The following is a 25470-nucleotide window of genomic DNA, read 5'->3' as shown; positions in this document are numbered from 1 at the left end:
ATCAGATCCAAAGAAGTCACTTTGATGAGTTAATTCAGCATTTTCTATGAGTGCTGTACTTTCTTTATGCAAACCTTCCAGACGGCTTCTTATAAGGTGGTCTACAGTGAAATAATAATGCTGACAGACTTCCCTGTATCTCAGCCACACAAGAAAATAGTTTATTTGCTTCCTCAAATGAATAGGGTTATGTAATTCTCCAGGTCAAATATATATGGCAGACCCCTGGTCTGTGGGATAAATTTCAACCTCATTAGCACAATGGAGAAGCCCCTGAACAATCCAGCCTGCTACACTCTGGATCTGGAGTCTCCCCCACCGCCCAAGTCTCCTGTGTTAGATTTGATCCCAGCTGATGGCACTATTAGGAGGTGGTAAAAACTTTAGGGGGAGAGGCCTTGTTGGAGCAAGTAGGTCCTTGGGGGTGTGCCCTGGAAGGGTATACTGGGACCAGGTCCCTTCCTCTCTTTTGTGTCTCAGCAATGTGACGCATCTCTGCTCCACCACACAATTCACGCCATCTCTACAGTCTACCAAGGGTAAGCTGGACCGGTCCCTGCTTGTTGGAACTTAAGGCTGATTTAGATATAGACATCTTATGACCATCATAAAACCACCTAGCTTTCCGGTCGCATTGATCCTCCTGTAAGTGATCAAGAGACCAATCGTGGTCAAGCAGAGGTTGTCAAGCATATTCAGTAACCAGTGCCTCTCCAACGCAAGCTGGCAAAGCCTTCTCTCTTATCATCCTCTAACAGACTTTGTGCCACCAGCCCCCCTTAATTTGGTCACATAGTAGCCAACCACCATGGTTTACCTACACCTTAATTAAAATCTGCATTACGCAGTTGATGGTTTTGGTTTAAGTTTGATCTTTCTATTGTGACTATCAACAATGCCAATTCACAAATGAGGAAAAGTTGGTGGTGTACATGTATGTACACACAAGTTTTTTTACCCCAATATGATGTATGAATATAATGCACCAATAAAAAAGTTAGGATAATCTCATCCTTTGTAACTTCTGGCTACCAACACTTTTTTGTTTTGTTTTGTTTTAGTTTGTTTTTTCTTTGGTTTGTTCGTTTGTTGTTTGACTGAAGACTGAACCCGGGGGCGTTCTACCTTTGAGCCACCCCTCTAGCCCTATTTTATGTTTTATTTTGAAGCAGGGTCTTGCTGAATTGCTGAGGGTCTTATTAAGTTGCTGAGGCTGGCCCTATCAATCGGTCTATCTTCACAATAAGTTCTTGAGGACACAAGCTAAGTCCTAGTCTCCAAGGTGATTCTACCACTTAACACTGCCTGGTAGAGACAGAGTGCTCAATAAGAAAAAAACAATGCTTGAATGAATGCAAAAATGAAATCCCTCAGTAGCACGAACTAACATCACATTTGAAGTAGACGCCTGCCATTTCTCTAAGGACTTTCTTCAGCATATGAACAGCTCCTGGAGATCTAACACCTCGGCCCCCTACTCTACATAAAAATTAAACCACCAATGCCACTAGACAGCGCAGAATAATTATAGACAGAATAATAATTGGACAGAATAATAATTATAGTGCAGAATAATAATTGGGATTCCCAACATTTTTTAAATTTCACTTTATATATGCCTTATATGAGAACAGACTCCTTTGAGGCATTAGGAATGGCGAGGCAGTCTAGGGCAGAGGACCTAGGAACAGGGAAGGCTAAAGTGTGCAGGAGTAACAATGGAAAGGCAGGGGCAGTTCACTGCAAGGGCCTCAGGTGACTCCAAATAAAACTTCCACTGGTCCTCAGGCCAAATTCTAAGAACCAGCCTAGGCCGATTCCAGGAGTAAACAAGAGGGAGACTGGTGAGCAGCACATGAAGTGGACGGCAAGATGAGGCCAGAGTAGGAAAGCCCACCAAAGTACAAAACAGCAGGGATTCAAAATAGGGAATGAAACTGGATTCTCCAAGGACCGTAGCAGTGAGGATGTCAGTGAAGGATTGAAACCAGACAGGGTCTGAGTTGGGACAATTACAGGGGCCTCTCAAAAGAATAGATATTCAAGGCAAGCTGGGAAAGCCTTCTCTCTTATCATCCTCTAACAGACTTTGTGCCACCAGCCCCCCTTAATTTGGTCACATAGTAGCCAACCACCATGGTTTACCTACACCTTAATTAAAATCTGCATTACGCAGTTGATGGTTTTGGTTTAAGTTTGATCTTTCTATTGTGACTATCAACAATGCCAATTCACAAATGTGGAAAAGTTGGTGGTGTACATGTATGTACACACAAGTTTTTTACCCCAATATGATGTATGAATATAATGCACCAATAAAAAAGTTAGAATAATCTCATCCTTTGTAACTTCTGGCTACCAACACTTTTTTGTTTTGTTTTAGTTTGTTTTTTCTTTGGTTTGTTCGTTTGTTGTTTGACTGAAGACTGAACCCGGGGGCGTTCTACCTTTGAGCCACCCCTCTAGCCCTATTTTATGTTTTATTTTGAAGCAGGGTCTAGTCGGTGGTATAACTTCATCCCACCCCTTGATAATCAGAGATTTTTTTTTTTTTTTTTTTGTCGCTACAGCTTGGCCTTTTTTAGAAAATCATATAAATGGAATCACACACGCTGAGCAATCTTTTGTGTCTGGTGTGTTTCCTTTGACACAATACTTTTAAGGTTATTGAAAGTATAAGTACCATGTTCCTTTTTATTGCTCAGCTTATTCCACAGTCCTACATGTATGACAACCCTTTTATGCATTATTAACAAGGTAATTATAAGGGTTGTTACTCAGTTTAGGGCAACTTTAAGTAAAGCTGCTATGTGTATTCGTGTGTGTGTGTGTGAGACTAGGGATGGAACCCAGGGGAATTCTACCTCCGAGCTACTCCCCTAGCCCTATTTTTGATTCTTTATTTTAAAACAGGGTCTCACTGAGTTGCAAAGGGCCTAAGTAGCTGAGGCTGTGCTTGAACCGCGATGTCTCAGCCTCCCGAATGCTGAGATGACAAGTGTGCGCCACCATGCCTGGAGTATTCATGTCTTTATACAGATACATGTTTCAACATCTCTTATATAAATAGCTAAGAGTGGGCTGTTCGGTTGCTTGGGAATTTTATCACTAAGAAATTGCTAATTTATGTTCCGAAGTGCCTGGACTGTGCTGCACCTCCACCAATGCTCCCTCTACACCCTTGAGGGCACTTGGTTCTGACAGGCCAGGCTAACTGTGGTATGTTCCACTGTGGCTCCCATCTGCATTCCTCTAATGACTAATAATGTTTAGTACCTTTTTAAAAATGTCCATAACTACCATCAATATTATCTTCTTTGGTAAAGGTTCAAATGTGTATTTGCTTTTTTGCTGGGTCCACTGTGTCCTTATTAATGAGAAAAACTCATACAACTCTAGTTACCAGTTCTTATATTATGTGCTTTGGTTTCTGGCTTGACCTTTATTTCCTTAACCATATATCTAAAATGTATTTCTTAACAAAATAATTTTATTAAACTTTATTTTTTAGAATATTTTGGATTCGATTTATAGAAAAATTGCAAAGAGAATATAGAAAGTTCCCATCTATTCCTGTACCCTGTTTCCATTATTATCATCATTATTATTTTATACTAGCATTATATGATTTTTATAATAATATCATTTTAAAGCCTGTATCTGACAGCCTCATCCTGGCCAATTTTGGATCTAGTTTTGCTAATCCCTTTTTTTTCTTGATATACTGATCTTTTTCTTTTTTCTTTTTGTGTGTCTTGTAATTTTTGATTAAATGCAAAGCACTGTACATAAAAGAACAGCTGAATCTGAGACAAACTGGCTTTACTTCTGAAATGGGTACATTTCTTCTGTGGCCATTATCATGAGTAGCTGAGTCAATCTGAAGAATTCTTGAGCTGGATCTTGTTGTTGCTATAGAAACCTTTAGCACAGCAGAGAAGTGGGATTCCTCTGGCAGTAGAATCCAGCCAACAGTGTTTAATGTGAGGCTCTGGGTGGCAGAGTGCTTCTTAGTGTTCTTGTTCCAGCCTCAGCTTCTGGCAGGCCCTGCACACCTGTGCAAAAGCAGGTGCTGCTCTCTGGATGCCTTCTTCCCCTGGGCTTGCACTTACTCCATGCGGGTCTCATAGTGGAGCCAAGAAAAGGTCTCTCCACTGTCCTGCCATAGGTTCTGTCCGACAACTCTGTGCGCTGGAGCTCTGAGGAGCACTTTCTCAGGATGATTCCTACTCTTTCCTTCCGTTGAATGACTACCAATCTCTCTTCTCCTTGTGTTTGTGGTGGGTCTCAGCATCAGCCTGATCCTTTCAGCTTGGGCAGACCATAACTTTATTTTTTAATTTTATTATTTTTCTGTGGTACTTGGATTAAACCCAGAGGCATTTTACCTCCAAGGTACACTCTGGCCCTCTTTTGTTTATGTTTATTCTGAAACAGGGTCTTGCTCAGTTGCATAGGGCCTTACTAAGAGGCTGAGGCTGGCCACATACCTGAGATCCTCCTGTCTCAGCCTCCCAAGCAGTAGCATGCACCACCACACTCAGCTAGACCACAACTTTATATCATTTCAGATCTTGGGCACCAGAGGATTTCCAAACTCTCTCCTGGTACAGATAAGATTTATCTGGTGTAGGTAGATGGACTCCATCTTTTTATCTCTATCCAGATAGCTGCTAATTTACCTGGGTTAGGTGTCTGGGCCAGTTCCCTGCTTATCTCCAGTCTCTAACAGCATCTGTGTCCTGTGAGACACTGGCAGATTTTGAGCCTGTCCCTAGGGCTAAGAGATCGCCATCCGCACACTTGTCCCACTGAGGGGATCTCTCTAGTTTCCTCCTTTTCCCCAACTGTTCCCATCAATACCCAGAAAGGCCTGCGACAAAGAGCTGACAAGTAAATGCAAACCTTCTTTCTGTCTGTGGTTCCCGGGAATTTCATATTATCATGCCAACCTATATTGGCCCTTAGAAATTCACAAAAATTTTAGTTGTTTCTTCAAGTCTGCTTTGATGGTTGCTAACCCTCCCTCTTGGACTCCGCTGGAGTCAAAACAATGATGTGTCCCTTCTCTCTGGAATTTAGATCATCTGGCTGCCTTTAGAGCTAAGGAATCTGGTAGGATGGAAAAAATACATGATATTGTAGGTTATTCATCATCTTCTCACTGCTCTAGAAAGAACAATGTCTTCGGGGGGCTTTCTACATCCCAAGTGAAAGCAGACTCGAGTTTAGTATCACACAGACGGATTACCAATCCTGTAGGTCATCACAGCATAACCAGTGTTTTCTCATTGTTTTGAAACTCCCCTTGTATTCTCTCCAACACAATAAAGTGGCTGTTCAGCATGTAACTCTATTGTTCACACTCAAACGTTCTAAAAGTATCCTCGCTCATCCCCCATTTAAACACACATGATTTCACAGATGGAACATGGCCCAGTCTTCCTGGAACTGTATAATATGCTAACTAAATTTTTCAGTACAGGTTAATTACCCCTTTCACAATTAAGGCCTGAGAAGGGGAGTTTGTTTCCCCAAGTTCATAATTACCACTAACTTAATTTCAAATACTTGTTCTTAACTTTAATAGCGAAATAAGAACATTCAAATGCATGACTCTATGAAAAGGTAATACTTATCAGAAACTATTAAGCATGCTTTTAAGCAAGTAAAGCAAGATTTATGTATGCAAAAAAAGAGTCTCTCTAAAAGGAACTTTCACTAGACTTTGCCTAAGACATCTGTGGTTACAAACGGGGTTAGGATGATTAATTGGAATCAACATCCTTGCAAATTTTCATTTCCAACAAAACTAGCCTTGACACTTGTGATTATATTTTTACTTTTTATTTTAATAGTGTTGGGATTCAGTGCTTAAAATGGGACTAGGCACTATCATATCTACCAAAATGACTTTCAAAGGTTTCTAATTTCTACTCCAGATGCAAAATATTCTGGATATTCAAAAACTGCATCGAAGGTTATAAGAACAATTCATATTAATTCTAGAGTTAGTCTGAGAAAAGAATCACTTGATTAAATGGCTGCTGGCTCCATATCACTCTTCACTTTTCATGTAGACAAAGGAAGTCTTGGATCTTAAGAATGTGTCATAAACTTACACTAACAAAGGATGGATTTGGCAAAGACATTAATATGCAAAAATTCCTGAATCAAGGAGAACCAAGATGGTTTTGCACAGCCTGTAACACAGTAGCAATCATATATAGTTCATAACTACTGTTAAGTTCCTCATCCTATAAAGAACATGGAACAAGATACCTGATATTCAAGTTTAACAGGAAAGTCTCTTACCAAACTGATGTGATTTAATTTATATAAAACTTTTTCTTCAGTCTCCTGTCCTCAATATGTATTTGCAATACATATTGAAAGAAGGAAGGAATTCTCTGTATCTTAAATCAAATGTAAAATATAGGTTCACTCTACCTTAATATCTTTGAGATTTAAGCTAATCAACAAAGACCAATATAAATCAGCCAGTGCGGTGGCACAGACCTGTAATCTCAGTACTTGGGAGGCTGAGACAGGAGGATCATAATTTCAAGGGCAGCCTCAACAATTAAAAATAAATAAATAAAAAGCACTGGGGCTGGGTAGAGCTCAGAGGTTAGAATGTCTTTGGGTTCAATCACCAGTACAAAAATAAAACAAAACAATGGCAACAAAAATAAATAGATAAATCTATCATATATCCACCCCCTACCCCACATCCCTTTTTACCAACATGAAGTCAGTTGCCAATTCTCATATTCAATGTTTTTATGCAAAACTGCACAGTGACGAGCTCTATGAGCTATATACCTGATTTCCAAATGAAATGTGTTCATGGCGTGACTTGGCACTTGTCACGTTCACTCTTTGAGGCTCAGTTTCCTCGTCTACACACAGAAATGGCGAGAAGAGCCTCAGCCTTGAATAGCAGTAAGTATGATGTAGTGCTGTTATGATTTGGCCAATTGGCGGGAAAAAAAATGATTTGGGAAATTGGACCCCAAAAAAAAAAAAAAAGGCTGTTGTGTCACTTGTACAAGTCTGACTTCACAAGTGAATCTGGGTGGGAGTGAAGGCTGGTATTTGACGGTTCTAAACTGGACGAGCAGAGTGGGGAAGGCAGTTCACACAGAGAGCCCTCTCCAGACGGGAGGAAAGCCAAAGCCATCTATAACTAATTAACATAGGCCAGTGAAGAATAAGCCTAATTATCACGATTAATGAATCAAAGCACAATGAAAAGACTTTCAAACTAAGGCTTGGGGTTCACTGTTAAGCTCTTGCTTTTTCAATCTACCAGCTTTCAAAAACAAAACAACAACAACAAAAAGCCCACCTTCCCCCTTTGCACACGAGTCGTTCTTACTGTAGTCAAGCGTGCACACCCCAACACAGCTCCTTGGGGGTGAGGGAGACGCTCCCGCTCCCGTCAGAAAACAGGTCGAACCCAGGCCAGCAGCTCAAGGGTGTCACTGCCACAAGGTTTTAATAAGTGATTCAAAGAGTAGAAGATTCAGCTTACCGCCCTTTTCAAGGTAGCTGTATCCATATAAGGATCATATTAACAGAGATAAACACACTGGCCCAAATCGCCATGGCAAAAAAAAGTGGCAGTTAAAAGCTCTGATTTAAAATAACACAGCAATAAAACTCAAAGCAAGCGCCACTGATCTAATAATGCCATCTCTCTACCGCCTCTGTGCAATGAAGTAGGACACAAAGAGTAAATTACTTTGCATCCCCTCTGACTCAACTCTAACCTACAAAGCACGCGATACGCATATCCTGAATTCTCTCCCAAATGTACAAGCCTGGGCACGCTACAGATGCAGAGTCTGTGCCATTCCAGGTGGAAAATAATCTCATTCTTCCTTCGGATGTCTGTAAACGACGGTGGCTTGGATGTAATTAACAACTTACGGTCTCTTCATTCACATTAGCGGAGTGATTCTGCACTTTAACCTGATCCTGTGAGAAGCCAGTCCTGAGTAGTGCGTCGTGACTTTTTTAATGTAAAATATTTTCCCTTCATAAAGCTCATCTATAGCTTTACTACTTTCTGGCCATGAAAATATTGCTACTACTTAAGGCCATACTATTTTTGTCAATCAAGAGCTTCCCAGAGGAGTCTTCATAACCCAGCAGTGTTGCCTTGTACATTGATACATGGTGACTTTAAAGTGGCTATATCTTTATTGCCTGATTGATGGCTAGCTTGGGAAGAGTTGGGTGTATCAATTTCTGCAGACTCAGCTGAGTTCAGCATCTGATTTACTATCTTCTCCAGAAACAGGCTATTCCTATATCTCATTTTTTAATCCTTGCTTGAGTGACTTTTTTCCCAAAAAAAAAAAAAAATCCATCTGGTTGACCTTTCAATGTATATTTAAATGTAAATCAAGGTTTTCAAAATTAATATTTCCTATAGAATTTTCCAATTTCATCTTTGTTACAAGCCAAAGATTCAAATGAAAATGAATGCCATTTCCCTTTCATTTATAAACCTTTTCAACCTGACATATCTGGCGAGCAGCTCTGGTCCATATCTTCCACTAAAGGGCTAGGAGTGGGTTGGAGGCAGGGAGAGCCCAGGAGGAAGGGGAGGAGGGGAAGATAAAGGAGAAGAACATGTTTTCAGAATCCACAAGGAATTTCCTCAACTATGCAGAGGAGAAAAAAAAAATAAAAAGCCCCTTTTTACTGTTAAAACAGTAACAACAACAGGGATGCAAGTTAACCCCTTGTCCTGTTCAGAGTCTCTTTCCTTGGTTCAAACACAAAATGTCTGTACAAGCCAAGAATACTAAATTATCACCTACAAGTATGCAGCCGCTGGCTGTTCGGTACGGAGGCCGTTACTCTCCACCTGTGATTAGTCTCTAGACAGACACCACAACTTCCAAAAAGTTACTGGCATGAAGTCAAATGTTAAGGGCATCATGACAATAATTGATGGCGTGGTTACACGCCCGAGGTTAAGTGTCAAATAAGTATTTGTGAAAGGACAGATGCAATGCTAAGGAATGTACTAATGATCTTGGAGGAAGAGTCATATAAATTCCTCCTCTCACAGCTGCATTCAGGAGACAGCACTCCATGTTGTACGTCACCAGAGCTCTGCAGGATGGCTGAGCATTAGGAAATCTGTTCATGCCATGCACCTTGACGTGAGGCCCGGAAAGAGAACCACCTCCTCTTTCAAGTTGCTCAAAAGACGTCTCACAGAACTAGGTATCCATTCCAAATCAAACTTCTTACAAAATTAGGAAAAGGGGGATGTTTCCTTTACATCATGAACACTATCTTGAACTGAGAAGCAATAACAGAATAGTAACAAAATACTTGAGTATTTCCATTAAAGTTTGGAATAGGAAAAGGATGCCTAATCGTGTTTATAAATTAACACTGCTTTACAAATTCTAGTTAACGCAGTAACACCAGAATAAATGAGAGTCCTAATTTCTATAAAAAAAGATAAAATTAGTATGTATATAATTATATAACAAATATAATATATAATATACATAATACGTAATATACAGCTAGTGTATATAATGTACATATATCATATACATATATAATGTATATATATCATATACAATATATAATACATATATATATCATTAGAGCTTTTCATTTTTATTTTATTGTCTTTTTTCTTGGTGAACCTGGGGATCGAACACAGGGACATTCTACCTCTGAGCTATACCTGCAGCCCTATTTTATTTTTTGTTTTAAAACAGGGTCTCGCTGAGGGTCTTACCACATTGCCAGGGCTGTCTTTAAACCTGTTGCAGCCTCCCAAGCCCTGGGATTACAGGTGTGCACCACCACCCCCTGTTTATATCATGTACTATAGTAAATTTCAGACCGATTAAATAATAGTTCAATGTCAAATAATAAAACTATAAAATAGAAGCCATAAGTACAGATGCACAGTTGACTAGAAAAGAAATTTATGAAATAAAAGAAGATTGGTTCTAAGAGGCAAGTGACAAGCTTGGCAGGACATCCGCAATGGTTAAAAAGGCAAAATCTTTGTTCTTTTTAGAGAGCTTTTTTTTAATTATGAAAAGAGCATATCTCAACAAGATGGCAAGGAGATGAGCAAATAATTTAGGATAAGGTTTTCATATTGACAGTAACTTTACAATCAAGTTATGTGTAACACTATAAATATTAGCCAGATGTGTCAGTGGTTATCATGTATCTGGTGTGATGTTGGGTCCTTTCCATATAAGAACTTATTGATTTATCACAATAGCTTTAGAAAGTAGGTCATATTTTGCCCAGTTTATAAATGAGGTGATTCAGGTTTACAGATTTAAAAACTCGTACAACTAAATGGTAAAGGAAATTCAAACTCAGTCTGAGTCTATATTATCTATACTTCTCTAGCATAAAAGAAACAGGCATCCTCGTCCTATTCCAAACTTTAATGGAAATACTGCAAGTATTTCTTTGTTATTCTGTCGTTACTTTCTCATTTTAAGATCACCTATATGGTTCAATATATTTAAAAAATTATTTATTTTTGCAGTACTGGGGATGGAATCCAGGGGCACTGTACCTCCAAGTTACACCCCCAGCCCTATCTTTTAGTCTTTTTATTTTTTGAAACAGAGTCTCACTGTGTTGCAAAGAGCCTCCCTATGTATCTGAGGCTGTCCACAAACCTCTATCCTCTGGTCTCACCCTCCCGAATGCTGGGATTACAAGCGTGCAGCACCACACCCGGCTCAAAAACTATAAATTCTAAACTCAAATTCTCGTTTGGGAAAAATCTTTGCAACTTCCATGAAATATGATTTGTGCCCTTTATAACAGGAAAAGCTCTTGTAAAGCAACTGGAAGTGGTCTAAGTTCACTAGAGGAAAATAAGTACTATATAATTATAAAATTAAAATTAGAAAATAAATATGTGTATTACAAGATTATAAAATAAGTAATAATCATAAAATTTTAAAAACACAAGCTGATATGGTGGTGCAAAGGCCCTATAATCCCAATACTTGGAGGCTGAGACATGAGGTTCGTAGGCTGAAAGTAAGCCTCAGCAACTTAGTGAGGCTCTCAGCAACATGGCAAGACTCTGTTTCCAAATAAAAAATAAAATAGAGTTGGGGGTGTAGCTTAGAGGTAGAATGCCCCTGGGTTCAATTCTTAGCACACACATATGAAAACAAACCTCACAAATATAAAATTGCATAAACTGGTAGTCTCAGAAATGCAATCTACGGAATGATGAGAAGCCATTTTTCAAACATGACATCCTCAGATAAAGAAAATTATGATATTCGATAATATCTTTTCCAACTCAATAAAATAATGCTTAAATTAATTATGGTTAACCTAAAACATAGTATGTCTTCGTATTAAAATCATTTTTTGAGAGAAGACAAAGGAAAAAATGCTGGTTAAACGATGTCAAGTTTCAATCAGGCTGAATAAATTCTAGCGATCTCGTGTGCAGAACTGTGATTATGGTTAATAAAACCTATTGTATATTTGAAAATTGATGAGATTAGGTCTCGAATGTTTCCACCACAAAAACATGATAAATACATGAGGTGATGGATAAGTTAATTAGCTCGATTTGATCATCTCATGATGAATATATACATCAAAACATCACTTGAATATAATGTATACAATTTTTATTTTTCAATTACATCTTACTAACACTGGGGAGAAATCATTTTTCAAATGATACCTACTAACCTAAGAGTTGTTTTATCCTTACCCATTCAGGGGGGGTGCCAACTTTGTGCATCTGTAAAATGTATAATCTTACACATCAATAAAATTTAAAGATACATTGTATGGCTTTAGAAATTTTAATACAGGCCATTTAAAAGTCCTCTTGATCCACTCCACTGTTCTCCAAATTTTCTAAGTCTAGATATTTCTGTTGCTTTTCAAATTAAAATTTTTGCAAGCATAATGATTTATTCACTACCAATAATAACTCCTTAAATCTGGAAGTTTTTCAGTTTACAAACAACTTCATATATATTATACCACTTAATCCATTTTACAACTCTATGAGATAGATACTGGCTCCAAAAAAATCTCAAAGTGATCATATTTCTTTATATTTTATACTAAGTAAGCATAAGAGAAAGTTTGCCCCAATTATAAGCAGTAAGGAGGTGTTTAAAAACTAAATAAAACTTTCTATTTGGAACGTGCTCTACCAATAATTCTTAAACAATGTCACTGATAAGATACATCTCAAAGGAAAAATAATCTTCTGCCGCCCTTCTTAATGAGTTTTGATGTAAACTTCACATTAGATCTTTTATTACTTGTCCTATAATAAACATCATGGTCTCCCTAAAAGTTAGTTCAGAGACTCCCACCTCAACAATCATCTCCAAACCCATAGTGTTGTTTACAAGAGTCCTTTGGGAGAGTAAGTCTGTAAAGCTCCAAGCCTCCTTCATGGCACTACATATTCCTGAGTTAAGCAGTGAATTTAAAATATACACTGGCATCATCATGATTATAGAAACAAAGAACACCACTCAGGCTACTTCACTTCTGCTATTTCTAAGTAACTGCTCAAAATTTTTACTTATGTTGAAAATTTAAAACAGAATATGAACTGCAACGTGTAATAATTTAGTTTAAGAGAAAATCTATCCAAATGAAAATTTTATCTAAATTTGAATATTTAGAATTGAAATGGACACTAAATATCCTCTCTCTTAATAGCTTCTTGCTTTAAAACAAAAGAAGAAATAAAATCTATTGCATATTCTTACATGACAATGACTTAATTTTGTCAAATAGAGGTGGGGTGTTAAGTAATGCTATATTCTGAGTGTCAAAGTAGGGAGCCCTTTGGTCTTATTATGTTCTTGGAGGAAAAATATTAATTTTTCACATGTGCTCAATAAAGATGCCTACCAACCATCTTTCTTCTCCTTCTAACATGTTCCAGTAAAGTAGGTATTATTTTGTTTGTATTTATAACTTTATGGAAATGTACCAGTGAGCTTTTTAGAGAGCCTCAGACCATTTATGTCAATTAGAAGCATAATGAAATCTCTTTAAACTCTGAGATGTCACTTAGTCTTTATGTAAGACAGATTGCCTGCTTAATGCCTTTTGGCATGATCCATAGTTACTCACCCTTAATGGTTTGTTTGTTTTGCAGTGCTAAGGATGAACCCAGAGCCTCGTGCACGCTAGGAAGGCACTCTACCCTCTCAGTCCCCATCTTCCAGGCTGGCCCTGAATTTAGGGTTCTCCTACCTCAGCCTCCGGAGTTGCTGAGATTAAAGGCACGCACCACTGTGGCAGGCTCTGAATAGTTTTTATAATGATTAAAGATGAGGACTCCCTTCCTTCTCCTTCCAGGCTTCCCCAAGTCCAAATCATCAGTTGATCGAAGTAGCTATTTCGTAAAACTGAGAAAAGGACTGATAAAATACCTTTTAGCTCAATATTACTGGTATCGGTACTACTATTACTAGTGGTAATAATAAGCCTTTCCTGTAGCCAAGGACTCAACACTGCGTCTAATTCTACCTAGACTGTGACCTCAAAAAGCTATGAGCCACCACGGTTCCTGGTATACTTCCCCATGGACAGTGCTCTTCCAGCACCTCCAGGTGGCCCTTGTGTATCTCAAAGACTAGCCCTGCTGGAGTCATACCATCTAACTCCTCTTCCTTCAGAAAAATGCACCTCAGAACATATTTCTGGCGAACTGAATCTGAGCACTTACATAATCAGAAAAGAACTGCATCTTTATCAAAATGCACCTCTTCTCTCTTGAGCATGGCGGGCCTCGCTCCCCTCTTGGGAGAGGGCAGCCTTCACTCTGAACCCTGGCCTCTAGCAAGACCTTTTCACTCTGGAGTGGTGAAGAAGAGTGACCGTGGCCCCTTTAAGACTTGGCAAGGCATTGTGGGGAGAGAGCTTTTGAGGAACAGCAGTAAAAGCAAAGCCTTAAACACAGCATTGTCCTTCCAAATGCTGAGTAACCCATGGACCACCACACGGTTTTCTCACGCCTGTACACAGTTTACCTACTTCCTCTCCAGTAGCACGATGGACATGCTACAGCCATAACCTACTGCGAGAAGCCAATAGAGTGCTCTGCTCTTCATAAATGCTTAGGGGGCTGACTTTCATATTTTAAAAACATCTTTGGAGGATTCTTATATTTGCAAGTTAGGGATGCACACTAAAAGTATTTCTTTTTTGTGTCTGGTACTGGGGATGGATCCCAGGGGCATTGTACCTCAGACCTATAGCCCCAGCCCTATTTTTTTTTTTTGGTCTTTTTTATGTTTTTGAAACAGGGTCTCACTGAGTTGTGAAGGGCCTCACTAAGTAGCTGAGGCTGTCTGGGAACTGAGATCCTCCAGTCTCTGCCTCCCGAATGCTGGGATTACAAGCGTGCGCCACCACACCCAGCTCAAAAGTATATTTCTTTAGGATTTAGAAGCAGGAAAAGGAAGTCAGTCATGATGATATATACCTATCATACCAATACTTGGGAGACTGAGATAGGAGGATCACAAATTCAAGGCTAGCCTCAGCAACTTGGTAAGGCCCTCAGCAACTTAACAAGACCCTATTTTAAAATAGAAAATAAGGGCTGGCGTGTAACTTGGGGGTAGAATGCTCCTGGGTTCAATTCATGTACCAATAAATAAATATTAAAGTAGAAAACAGTTTTAAGTATAAAATACATAAACCAGTTTATAAGACCAAAAAAACATTATTTTATCAGGTTCCATTTTCTATTTTACCTTTTATTAAATGTCATTCCTCTTAATTTCTTGATTTGAATCCAAATTACGTTTGGTGTTTACCCCACAACCAGGTGCACCCAGAACCCTGGCTTGCTGCCACCAAAGATAAGCCAAAGAGTGTTTGGAGGTAGAGAGTTCTGGAAAAACTATAACAGCAACACTGCCATCTTCCAAGTGACTGCTTTTAAAGATCACAACCTAATTTTGTCATGTTCTTATTTTGAAAAATCATTTATGTTATCACATTCCCCAACACATAAAAACAAGTGGGTACCACTTAAGCTAAAAACTACCACAAACCTATTACCAAATATCCATATAATTAGGACTGAGTCATGGGCCTGTGGGATCCTCTTTATACAACTCTCCTATCTATAATACATATACATTGTACACCACACAGAAGCTGTTGTGTCCAAAGAAAACTCAGTACAAGACTAATGGGCTAGCCAGAGCTAACACAGATGAGCTTACCATGAACCGGGCTATTCATCTGGAAAATTCTTTCCTCGAAACAACTGTGAGTGGAGCCCATGAGAAGCAGTGTGCATTCAGTAAGACAGCATCACTGCCCAACCCTGGGAGCACATCAGCTCTCTAGCTGTGTGTCCCAAGGTCTTGGTCCCCTTTTCCTTCTACAAACTTCATTCTGGTCCATTACAGTGATGACATTGTGCTGCACTGACTTAGTGAGCAAGACGGAGAGACAACTCGGGACTCACTGGTACCATGTTTTCATGTAAGAAGATGGGGCATGAATCTGACACTCACAGGCCTTCTACCTCAGTGAACTCTTAGGGGTCTCGGGGTGGACACACCGACAAAGCCCTTCTAATCCAAAGAGTGTGTGGAGGTAGAGAGTTCTGGAAAAACTAACAACAACACTGCCATCTTCCAAGTGACTGTTTTTAAAGATCACAACCTAATTTTGTCATGTTCTTATTTTGAAAAATCATTGAATCTGGCCCCACCTACAACCAACAGAGAGACTCAATACGCAATGTGCGTCTTGGAGTTTGGAGGCTTTGGGGTGTGAAGCCGCCAGCTGTGCATGAGGCCCAGAACAGGAAGCAACGACAGGAGCAGGTCCAGGCCGCTGAGCCACGTGGCCACAGGACCCAGCAGACCCACTGGCACTTGAGCCATCGGGGCAGAGAGCGACATACTGCCACAGCCCCCACGGTGGCTCTCAGAGCAAGGGCCTGGCAGCACCTTGGTCTTGGACTTGTAGCCTCCTGAACTGTGAGAGAACACGTTTCTGTTGTTTTAAACACCCAGTTTCTGGTACTTGTTGGGGCAGCTCTAGGCAACCGGTACATAAGTTCATGGGTGTGAGCTCATCTAACCTCCATAAAAACCCCATGAGGCACTCACTAATGCACGGCCCTTCTTCACTGAGGAGCCAGAGTGGCCCAGCACCGATCAGGGCTTGGACGGGAACTCTGCAGTCTGGCTTGAGTTTTGCCCGTTACCACTACACTACAGTGTCGGAGGAAAAGAGTAATGTGAAGGGACAGTACTGGATCCACCCAGATCAACCCCAAGGCTGCCATCACTCAGAGAAGGCGTGGTTTCCCAAGTGTGGGAGATCAAAGCTGACTTGGCTCTTGGCACAGCACCGTGGAGAGGTGTTGAGTGTAGGAAGAGGAGGTCACTACTCAGTGTGTGACTGGAGAGATGCCCATGACACCTACTCATGCTTAATTTTTTTTGAGGTACTGGGGATGGAACCCAGTGGCATTCTACCTCTGAGCTGCACTCCCATCCCTATTTTTTATTCTTTATTTTGAAACAGGGTCTTATTGAGTTGCAAAGGGTCTCACCAAGTAACTGATGCTGTCCTCAAACCATGATCCTCCTGCCTCAGCATCCCAAATGCTGGGACTGCAAGCATGCACCACTACGCCCAGCTTCATACTTGATATTTCATGACAAAGAGCTCATGTGGTCAAGGTGGCTGGCTCTCCCACACCACCTGCAGAAGGAGCATCACCTGAGTGCCTTGCTCAGCTCCTGGCCCTGCAGTGTAATTCCCAGCCTTTCAATAATACTTGGGGAATGGACACATTTTGATTTTTAAATCTGTCATTAATTATCTTCACTCAAGTTCTCACCAGAGTTCACCTCTTGTTAACATTTAAAACAAAACACAAATGCAACTCCTGATGTTTGTAGAAATAGCATTTAGCTTTGAAATGGTACAGACACTGCATGTCTGGTGCTGGGATTTAACCTATACATGTTATGGTGTGAAATACCTCGGCATACAAGCCAGGGCCACATCTGCCTAGCTCCATGCAGCCTTGATCCCAGGACACAGCACACAGCATCCGCATGGTGTTTGCTAAGTGGAAGGAGGAATGAATGGGTGGGTAGATGGATAGAAGGAAGAAAGGAAAGATGGATAATGAATGGGTAGAAGGACAGATGAGCAGATGGGCAGATGCCTACAGGTCCACTTAACATGGAAACGCCATAGACAGTAAACTGTACAGAGCAGACAAGCCCAACACCACCCAAACGCTTGTCTCTTCTCCACCCCTTCTTTCCAAATAGAGATTCTCCAAAAATAAAAAATCCCTAAAAGGATCTAGGCCAAGAACATTTGAGGATATTGATCAAAGTGGGGGGAAAAATTGAAGTTGCCAGCCTCCAACCTGAGCTGGTAATGTCACAGAGGCAGAAGGAATTCTGGAGAGGAGTAATATTTAATGTCATTTCAGCTCCTGCCAGACCCAGCAAACCTCCAAAGGACATGAGCATATTTTTGCCAACATCGCTCTGTCCTCTCTACTCCCCTCTTCTCTCTGCACACAGAAGCCTTTACACCATCTCTGTCTCTCCAAGTTCCTACATTCCAGGCCATTTCTCCAGAAGATATACAGTAGGCCTTATTACCATGGCACTTTGTTATTTATATCAGTTCACACTAAGATGTGAAGAGTAACATTCCTACAGTATTATTAAATGAAGCTCTAGCCAGGCATAATGGCACAGCACACTTATAATCCCAGCATTGGGGAGGCTGAGACGGGAAAATTGCAGTTCGTGGCCAGCCTCAGCTACTTAGTGAGGTCCTCTGAAACCCAGTGAGACCCTGTTTCAAAATAAAGAATTAAAAAATAGGCCTGGGGGTGTAGCTCAGAGGTAGAGTGCCCCTGGGTTTCATCCCCAGTATTGCAGAAAAAAAAGAACTGAGTCCTAATAACTCAAGTAGGTTTGCATGGTAGATGTGGAAAAGTACTTCAGCTCTCCAACTGTGTCACTGATGTGCTTTTGAGTAAAAAAGTCTAGAAGTCTTATCCACCCACCATATACACTCGGGCTTATAGTCTGCCATCTCAAGCCTGCAAGAAAATAAAATATCTTTATAGTGTCATACCCTTTGCACCTACCCCATCCCCTGTCACAAGGATTGTCACACGTCACGGTACTCAACCAAAAGTCAAGCATAACTTAAACTCTGGAACACAACTATATGAATGCTGAGGGAGCCTCCAGACATGTGCTGGTATATTTAATCGTTACATTTTATGGTGTGAAATATCATAAAATGGTGTGAATTTTATGGTTATACTTAGGCATAATTATACACATCAGATCATAGAATCTAATATTTGTTTATTAATACAGGGGTCTCCTGAAACCTCTAATCCTTCCATCTCCCCTTACTTGGATCATTTGGTTAGACAGGGAAAGGAGGCCCTTCAAAGTACCTTGCCAGTCAGGTGTGCTTGACTCATGCTTGTGATCCCAGCATTCGGGAGGCTGAGACAGGAGGATCGCGGTTCACAGACAGCCTCAGCTACTTAGCGAGGCCCTTTGCAATTCAGTGAGACTCTGTTTCAAAAGAAAGAATAAAAAATAGGGCTGGGTCTGTAGCTTGAAGATAAGAGAAAGAAAGAAAGAAAGAAAGAAAGAAAGAAAGAAAGAAAGAAAGAAAGAAAGAAACCTCACCAGTGTCATTCCATCTTCCCTTCCAGGGCCCTGGGCTGCCCTCCTTGCCCCTTCCAGGCTCTTAGTGTCTTGGGTTGCTCCCTCTCTCCCATATCTCCACCATCTCTTCTCTCTGGTCATCAACACTCAGACATGTTCTCACTCAGTTGTTCTCATCGGCAAACCCACAAACCCCTCCCTTGACCTGTAGTCACCCTTCTTCCTCTAACTGCAGCCTTCGCGCTGTCTCCTCAAACACCATTAAAAAGAGTGCCTGCTCCTGGCACAGTGGTGCATGCCTGTAGTTCTGGTGCTTGGGAGGTGGAGACAGGATTGCAGGTTTGCGGCCAGCCTCAGCAACTCAGTGAGCAAGACTCAGATCAATTTAGCAAGATTCTGTGTTCACATAAAGAAAATAAAATAGGAATGAGGGGTAGCTTGGCACTAGAATGTCCTGGGTGTCAATCCCCAGCACCACACACACACACACACACACACACCATCTCCACTCCTCACTGTCCCATACCTATACTTCCTGTCACAACAGTCCAGTGGTCCTTGAAGGTATGGTTGCTACTTTCCAAAGATACATTTTCATTCTTACCCTTCCTGACCACCGCCTAGTCTCTTGGTCCACCCCTGCCTGGCTCCTTGTGACCTCCAGGACACCACTTCTTGCCTTCCTCCTAACTCTGATTGACAGTCCCATGGTCCCAGCTCCCTGCAAACTAAGTCGGATGCACCCATTCACGGCACCATGCACTTTCCATCAAAGCCACCGTCACACTGTCATCATTGTACATTCTATTTTATGTCTCGCATGCTAGACCTTAAGATCGCTAAGGGCAGAGCTTCTACATCCTGCTAAACAACCGCAGTGATCTGGAGCCCAGGAGAAGACAGAACATAGACAATCTTGGTCTAGAGAGAGAGAGAGAGAGAGAGAGAGAATCCCCATTTCACAAAGGCAGAAATCACAGCAAAGAAGCTAAACGTAGAACAGATGAAGGACTTATCCAGTGTCTTTTGATTTCAAAACTGATGTTCTTTCCAAGCTTCTGGTTTTCCAAAGCTGTAGACTACCTTTAGAAAACGAGAAACTTACTTTTTCCTTATATTTTAACTCATTGATCTCAAGGCCAGGAAACCTTAATAGTTTCAGAAGCACTTCTACAACCATCCCAGGTAATGTATAGTGCAATGTCCCAGCTTACACTCCACTGGAAGACTCTTTCTGCCTTGATCATCCTTGCTATAACCCACTTTCGAGCCATCTAATATTCTCACCCACATCCAAAATCACAGGGATTACCAATGCAAATGACTGTAGAGGAGACTGAAGTGGAGCTACCGAGCAGAATTCCAAGTGTACCCAATTAACATCACACGTGATTGTGACAGAGCCCAGGAATCTGGAAAAAACTGTAACGTGGATCATATTTTAAAGAAAAAGTGCCAGCACTGCTCTTAGAACACAGCTGCATCAGAAAACAAACTTCCAAATGATTTTAAACCCCAAACTCAAGAGGCATGGCACATCACAGCAACAGACTCCAAATGAACATGTTCCATAACCACATACTGTATGCTGTTTCACGTACACCAAATTTTAATCCCTACGTCAATGGTATTCTTTCTTACAATTAAGACTGTTTCTCTCCCCCCCCCCTCAGCTGGAACACTTAAGAAGGAGGTAATGAACATTTCTGCTTCCATTTTATCCCTCTATTAGTTTCAGAGAAAGAAACACATATGTGCAGAAAATGAACAGTGCATGTCTTTATTGGCAGACATCGTTATCACAGCATTTATTTGAAAGCCAAGTTAACTGAGTTACTTCTTTACCTGGAAGGTAAACAGTACTACAGAGCAAGGTGAAGTTTCCTTTTCTAAGTATGACTTACAAAACGGTGCCTACCCTGTCATTCGTGGACCTGAGCAGGAACTGCCAGTTCTAAAGCCTACATTCAGATACCACGTGTCCTTAAAATCCTTTTTCACTTACAAGTTTGATATTTAGGCCTGCCTCTTGTGCCTTGTAAGAATGTGAACCACAGTGTGTTAGTTCAGGCCCAGGACTCTCAGCCCCAGCCCTCTGCTGCTCCCACCCCTCAGTGGCATCCTAGCAGCCTTCCTGAGGCCTAAGCAAGCCCTCGGGACACACCTTGCTTTCCACATCCCTGACAGCCAGGTACTCACATTCTTGCAGCCCAAGTCCACCTTATTTCCTGGGTGTTAATAACAAACATGAGACCAGCTTGGCCCTCCTTTGGTCCAGGATTAAATTTATATAATGCCAACCCAGGTCCCTTGGTCCACACTAGATAGGCTCCACTGCTAACCACCTGGGAAAACTGTCTTTCTGTTTCCAGCACACACCACCCACCGCTACAGTCAGCGCAGGTAACGAGCATAGGTTTAATTTAACACAAACTATCTTGATCTATCCTTTTTATAAGACCAATTTATATTCTCAAGCAGGTTATCTGGATTGCCCACCTTACCTATAACAGATGAATACGATTAAGCCCCGTTTCCATCTACTTCATCTCCTTTTTACAAAAGCTCTCATTTGAACTTCCTTAAATCCAAGTATTCTGGCTGCCACTTCAGGCTATAAAGCAAGTCAAGGGCCGCGTGGTGCTTACTCACCTGCGTGACCCTCAGGTGTTTACTGACCCTGCCTGAGCACCCGCACCCTCATTTCACCTTGGGTTTCTTTCTCCCAGTCTTGGTTTTCAAGCTGAGGTGCCCATTTCCCCATTCAGCCCCAGGGAACCCTCAGGGCCCCCTCTGCCAAGCCAGGACTCTGGGTAGAAACCAGAGACTCTGCAGAAACCTACCAAGAAACCAGCTTGGAAATAGAAGCAGAGCTCTGGTGGGTAGAAGAACTCTCTGCTACTTAACTATTCAAGGCCCGCCCCACATCTCAGCCTGGAGAAGCTGTGAGGAGTTCCAGTCTCCCTCCGGGAGCATCCTCCCTAGGACTGAAAGGCCCCTTCCTGGCACTTGGTCCTACTTTTCCCAAACGCAGGCCCACTCAGACTTTTTAGAAGTCACACCTGCACCTAGTGCGGCTCATCTGCATCAGTAACAGCCACGCTCCTGGCCCTGTTATCTCTGATGGCGTCAGTGCCTCGTGGCCCCGGGGTACTTAAGTAGCTCAAGTAGAAAGTCCTGTGTTTCATCTTTCAGTGCCTCAAAACTCAAAAATAAACAAGAAAAGCAATGTCGAAAGTAATGTAGATATTAGCCATTTTTTTCCCCTGTAATCCTACAGAACCAAACACCACGACAGAGATATTAGAAGCTCTTGTTGCCTGGAGCAGCTAGCAGCACCCTAGCAGGTGACTATAGTGTCTCCGCAGAGACGACACGGAGACTTGGTCCCAGTTTCGAGTTAACGTCTGGGGTACAGACTCTTATCAAGCACTGGAGTCAACAGGAAAGAGGAAAGGAATAAAGAGATAACAGAAAATAGAAGCGTTCCAGACACCTGAAGCGCGCGCCCGGCTTCCCCACGGCCCCCTGCCGGGGGCTGTCAAACCCTGGCTGCAGCCGGGCCTGCCCGGGCGCCCCCTTACCTTGCGGGAGTACGGGGGCTTGCTCAGGTGGATGCCGTCGCGGACGAGCTTATCCCTGATCATGATCTTCAGTTTCAGCTTGGGGTAGCTCACCAGCTCCCTGCTGCGGGGGGCGGCCAGGAGGCCGCGGGGGTCCCCGCGGGGGCCGGGGCCGGAGCTGCCGCTCGGGTCCCCGCGGCGGCCCGGGGGCGCGGCGTCGGCGGGCGGCCCGGGGGAGGCAGGCTGCGGCTCCAGGGTGAAGTAGAGCCCGGCGGCCGCGGCGTCCTGCTCCCGCAGCCGGCGCACGGCCTCCAGGATGCGGCGGCGGTGCGCGGGCGCCAGCACCCCGATGGCGTCCAGGTCCGGGTCCCCGATCTGCTTGCACACCTCCAGGTCATCGTAGCCGTTGTCCACGAAGGACTCGGCGTACTGCGGGAGCTGCAGCGCTCGCAGCCACTCGTACACTATGTTGGTGCACATGGTGGGACCGGGAACCCCGCCGGCGAACACCTTCCCTGCGCCCCGGGGCCGCACCCGTTCCTGGAACTTTTAATCCTCTCCTCCTCCGAGGGGGACGAGAAATCTCGGGAAAGTTTTCTTGTTAAAGGAAAGGAGAGGTCCGGAGATCCCAAGCCATCCGAAGCAGCCCGAGAGAGCGAGCGAATCCCCAGAGCGGCGCGCAGCGCGGCTCGCAGGCTCGGGCGGAGCGGCGCGGGCTGGAGCCGCCCCCGGTGCGCCGGGCGGGGCGGGAGGCGGGCGGGCGGGGCGGGCGCGCCCTGGACCCGCCGCTCAGCGCCCCCGGGGCGGGGGCCGGGGCCCGCACCGTCCCGCCGCCGCGCGCCGCATCCCGCGGGCGCCCGCACCCCAGCCCCTGGCCAGCCGCGCGCCTCGCCCCCGGAGCGCCAGCCCCGCGGTCCTCGCGGTGGGGAGCCGGTGTCTCTTAAGCCGTCTGGCCCCCGGGGCTGCCCTGCCACATTTCTCTTTTAATCCGACTTCTCTCTCCCGTGCAAGTCTCTGCGCCCGCTTCTCTCCGGGTCTGACCCCAGCCTGCGCCCAAGGGCACGTCCGCGCCGCCCCACGGGCTGGCGAGCTGCGAGGTGCGGGCTCCTCTTTCCCTGCGGATCCCGGTGCGATCCCGCCGCCTCCGCGGCCGTCCGCCTCGCGCCCCCCGCCCCAGGGCCGCGGCGCTAGGGCTGGCGGTGGTCCTGGCGGCGCTGCGATCCGCCCCTCCTCGCTAGAGCTGGGCGCGCCGCCGCTCCCGCTCGCCCCCCTCCCCCTCAGCCCCCGGAGCTGCGAAAGTTTGGGGCGGGCTGTACTTTCGCCTATTGCATCCCTCCTGCCCCCCTACCCTGCGTTCTCCCGGATCCCCTCAACCTCGCCCGCCCCGTGCTCCCGGGTGTTCGGTCCGGGAGCCCTGGGTGGCTCTCCTGGAGGGGCAGGAGGCGTTTGGTCCTGGAGCCGGGGAATCAGAGCAGATCCTCCCTTCTCCTGCCCCCCATCCCCTGGAAATCAAACACGGCCCTGCACCTGACAGTGGAGGGGGCGCTCGGTCATCTCCACCCGCAGCACTTTCTCTCCCTCCCAAGAGAGGAAAGAGTAACAAAATCAACTGGGTTTCCCCATCAGGCCAAAGCCTGAGCGACCCTTTGGGGATGGAGACCCGGGCGGCGGGTGGAACAGACCCAGTGCCTCTTCCACACTCCCCGCGTCTGTCCTTCTTGGGACGGAGAAAGGATGAGCGTTGGATGGAGGCACACCGTCTCTCTTTCCGCGTAAGTGGAATTCAACTTCACACAGGAGCTATTTCAGGACGTGACCCGGGCCCTTTTTTTGGGTGTTATCCTCCTGGGGTGTTCCAGCCTCTCGCCCTGACATTGAGAAGTGGGCAAGTAGTTATTTCAGGGTCCTTCACTGTTCCAGGCACGCTGAGCCCTGGGGTGTTTGGGGGAGGGGACCCTCAATCTTTCCCTAAATCGAAAGAGCTTAAGCTCCTTTAAAGAATCCGATGACAGCTTTCTCCTTTATGCTCAGGAAAATACCCAATGCAGGCGCACACAAAGTGTTCTCTAGTTGCAGGGGGTTCCTGGCTCCCAAGTTCAGGGATTCACAAGTCTCACATTAAAAAACAAAAACAGCTGCCAGAAAGGACCACATATTCAGAAGATGGACGACAGTTGTGGGTCTGCGTGTGGCCCCAGCCTTGGGTCACCTGGGCCGCTGTTTCCTGATTCCGAGATGAATAAAGTCTGGGGCCCGCGTGGAGTGCTCAGCGCCTGGGCGCTGGGATGCGGGGTGCGCGGCCCTCCCTGCCCTGCGCTGATCGCGCCTCTTCCTCGCCAAAGCGGGTGCACAGTGCCCCCTCGCGTCTACGCGGGTGAATTTCAAGGCGTTGTCCCAGGCTCCCAAAACACATTTTCTTCAGCAGAAGCATCTGGGTTGTAAGGTTTCCTAGGAGTTCGCCATAGCCTTTTTAAAGTATGAATGTTTACGTCACGTTTAACATTGTATCTCAACGCTTCCCGCATCTGTACAGACTTTTGATTTTTAAAAGGAAAACATTTGCCGTTGTTTGAATTATACTGCTACGAGGCATACGCATCTGGGAAACTAGTATAAGCCAGGCGTCTATCTGTAGATACAGGATTAGTAGTAATATTATCCAGTATCTTGTAGATGAAGAAATTGAGCCCTAAAACGCTAATTTGTGCAAAATATCACTATTCACATTGGAACAAGGGAATCCACTCCTCCCCAGCCTTCGAATGGCTAGCCTCCGGGGTTTCTAGCGTGGCTGCCTAACAGGTGGGAAAAGTTGGTGCTTTTTAAAAAACTGGGGAACTTAAAGCTTGAGGGATTTACTGTTCTGCCCCCCCCCAGTTGTGTGAAAAACCCCAACAGTACTACTTAGGAGGTTTCTTCGCCTTTTCCCCTCCGGGTGATTAAGGACATTCATCTTGTCTCATGAATCTTCAGCAGAGGCAGGGAGTATTTTTATTTCCATTTTATAATTAGGAAAACCGGCTTGGAGGAAGACGAACGACTTGCCCAAGGTCATACAGTAAATCAGAAGGGAGACAGGAACGAGCCTGTCTTGTTGAAGTGTCTCCCTGACAGGCGCCGGTGATTCTCCTTTATTTATGTGCAGAGCACAATCCAATTACAAAGTAAAGTGCCCCGGTGCTCGC

The 25470-nt window shown here is 43.9% G+C and overlaps 1 protein-coding gene across 1 annotated transcript in view; it reads right to left on the bottom strand.

Annotated features, from left to right (window-relative positions):
- Nucleotides 1–22765, bottom strand: part of SAMD5 (sterile alpha motif domain containing 5) — a gene marked incomplete at both ends in the record, with an annotated part of 47041 nt that extends 24276 nt beyond the window's left edge. The window contains one exon of the mRNA XM_080699775.1: nt 22307–22765. Coding sequence (XP_080555901.1) covers nt 22307–22765 — 459 coding nt within the window. The remainder of the gene's footprint in view (nt 1–22306) is intronic.
- Between the last annotated feature and the right edge of the window lie 2705 nt (nt 22766–25470).

Source organism: Muscardinus avellanarius (assembly GCF_963383645.1).
Source record: "Muscardinus avellanarius genome assembly, chromosome: 8".
Taxonomy (NCBI): domain Eukaryota; kingdom Metazoa; phylum Chordata; class Mammalia; order Rodentia; family Gliridae; genus Muscardinus; species Muscardinus avellanarius.
The sequence above is the reverse complement of the archived record's forward strand: the minus strand, read 5'-3'. Positions and strand labels throughout refer to the sequence as shown.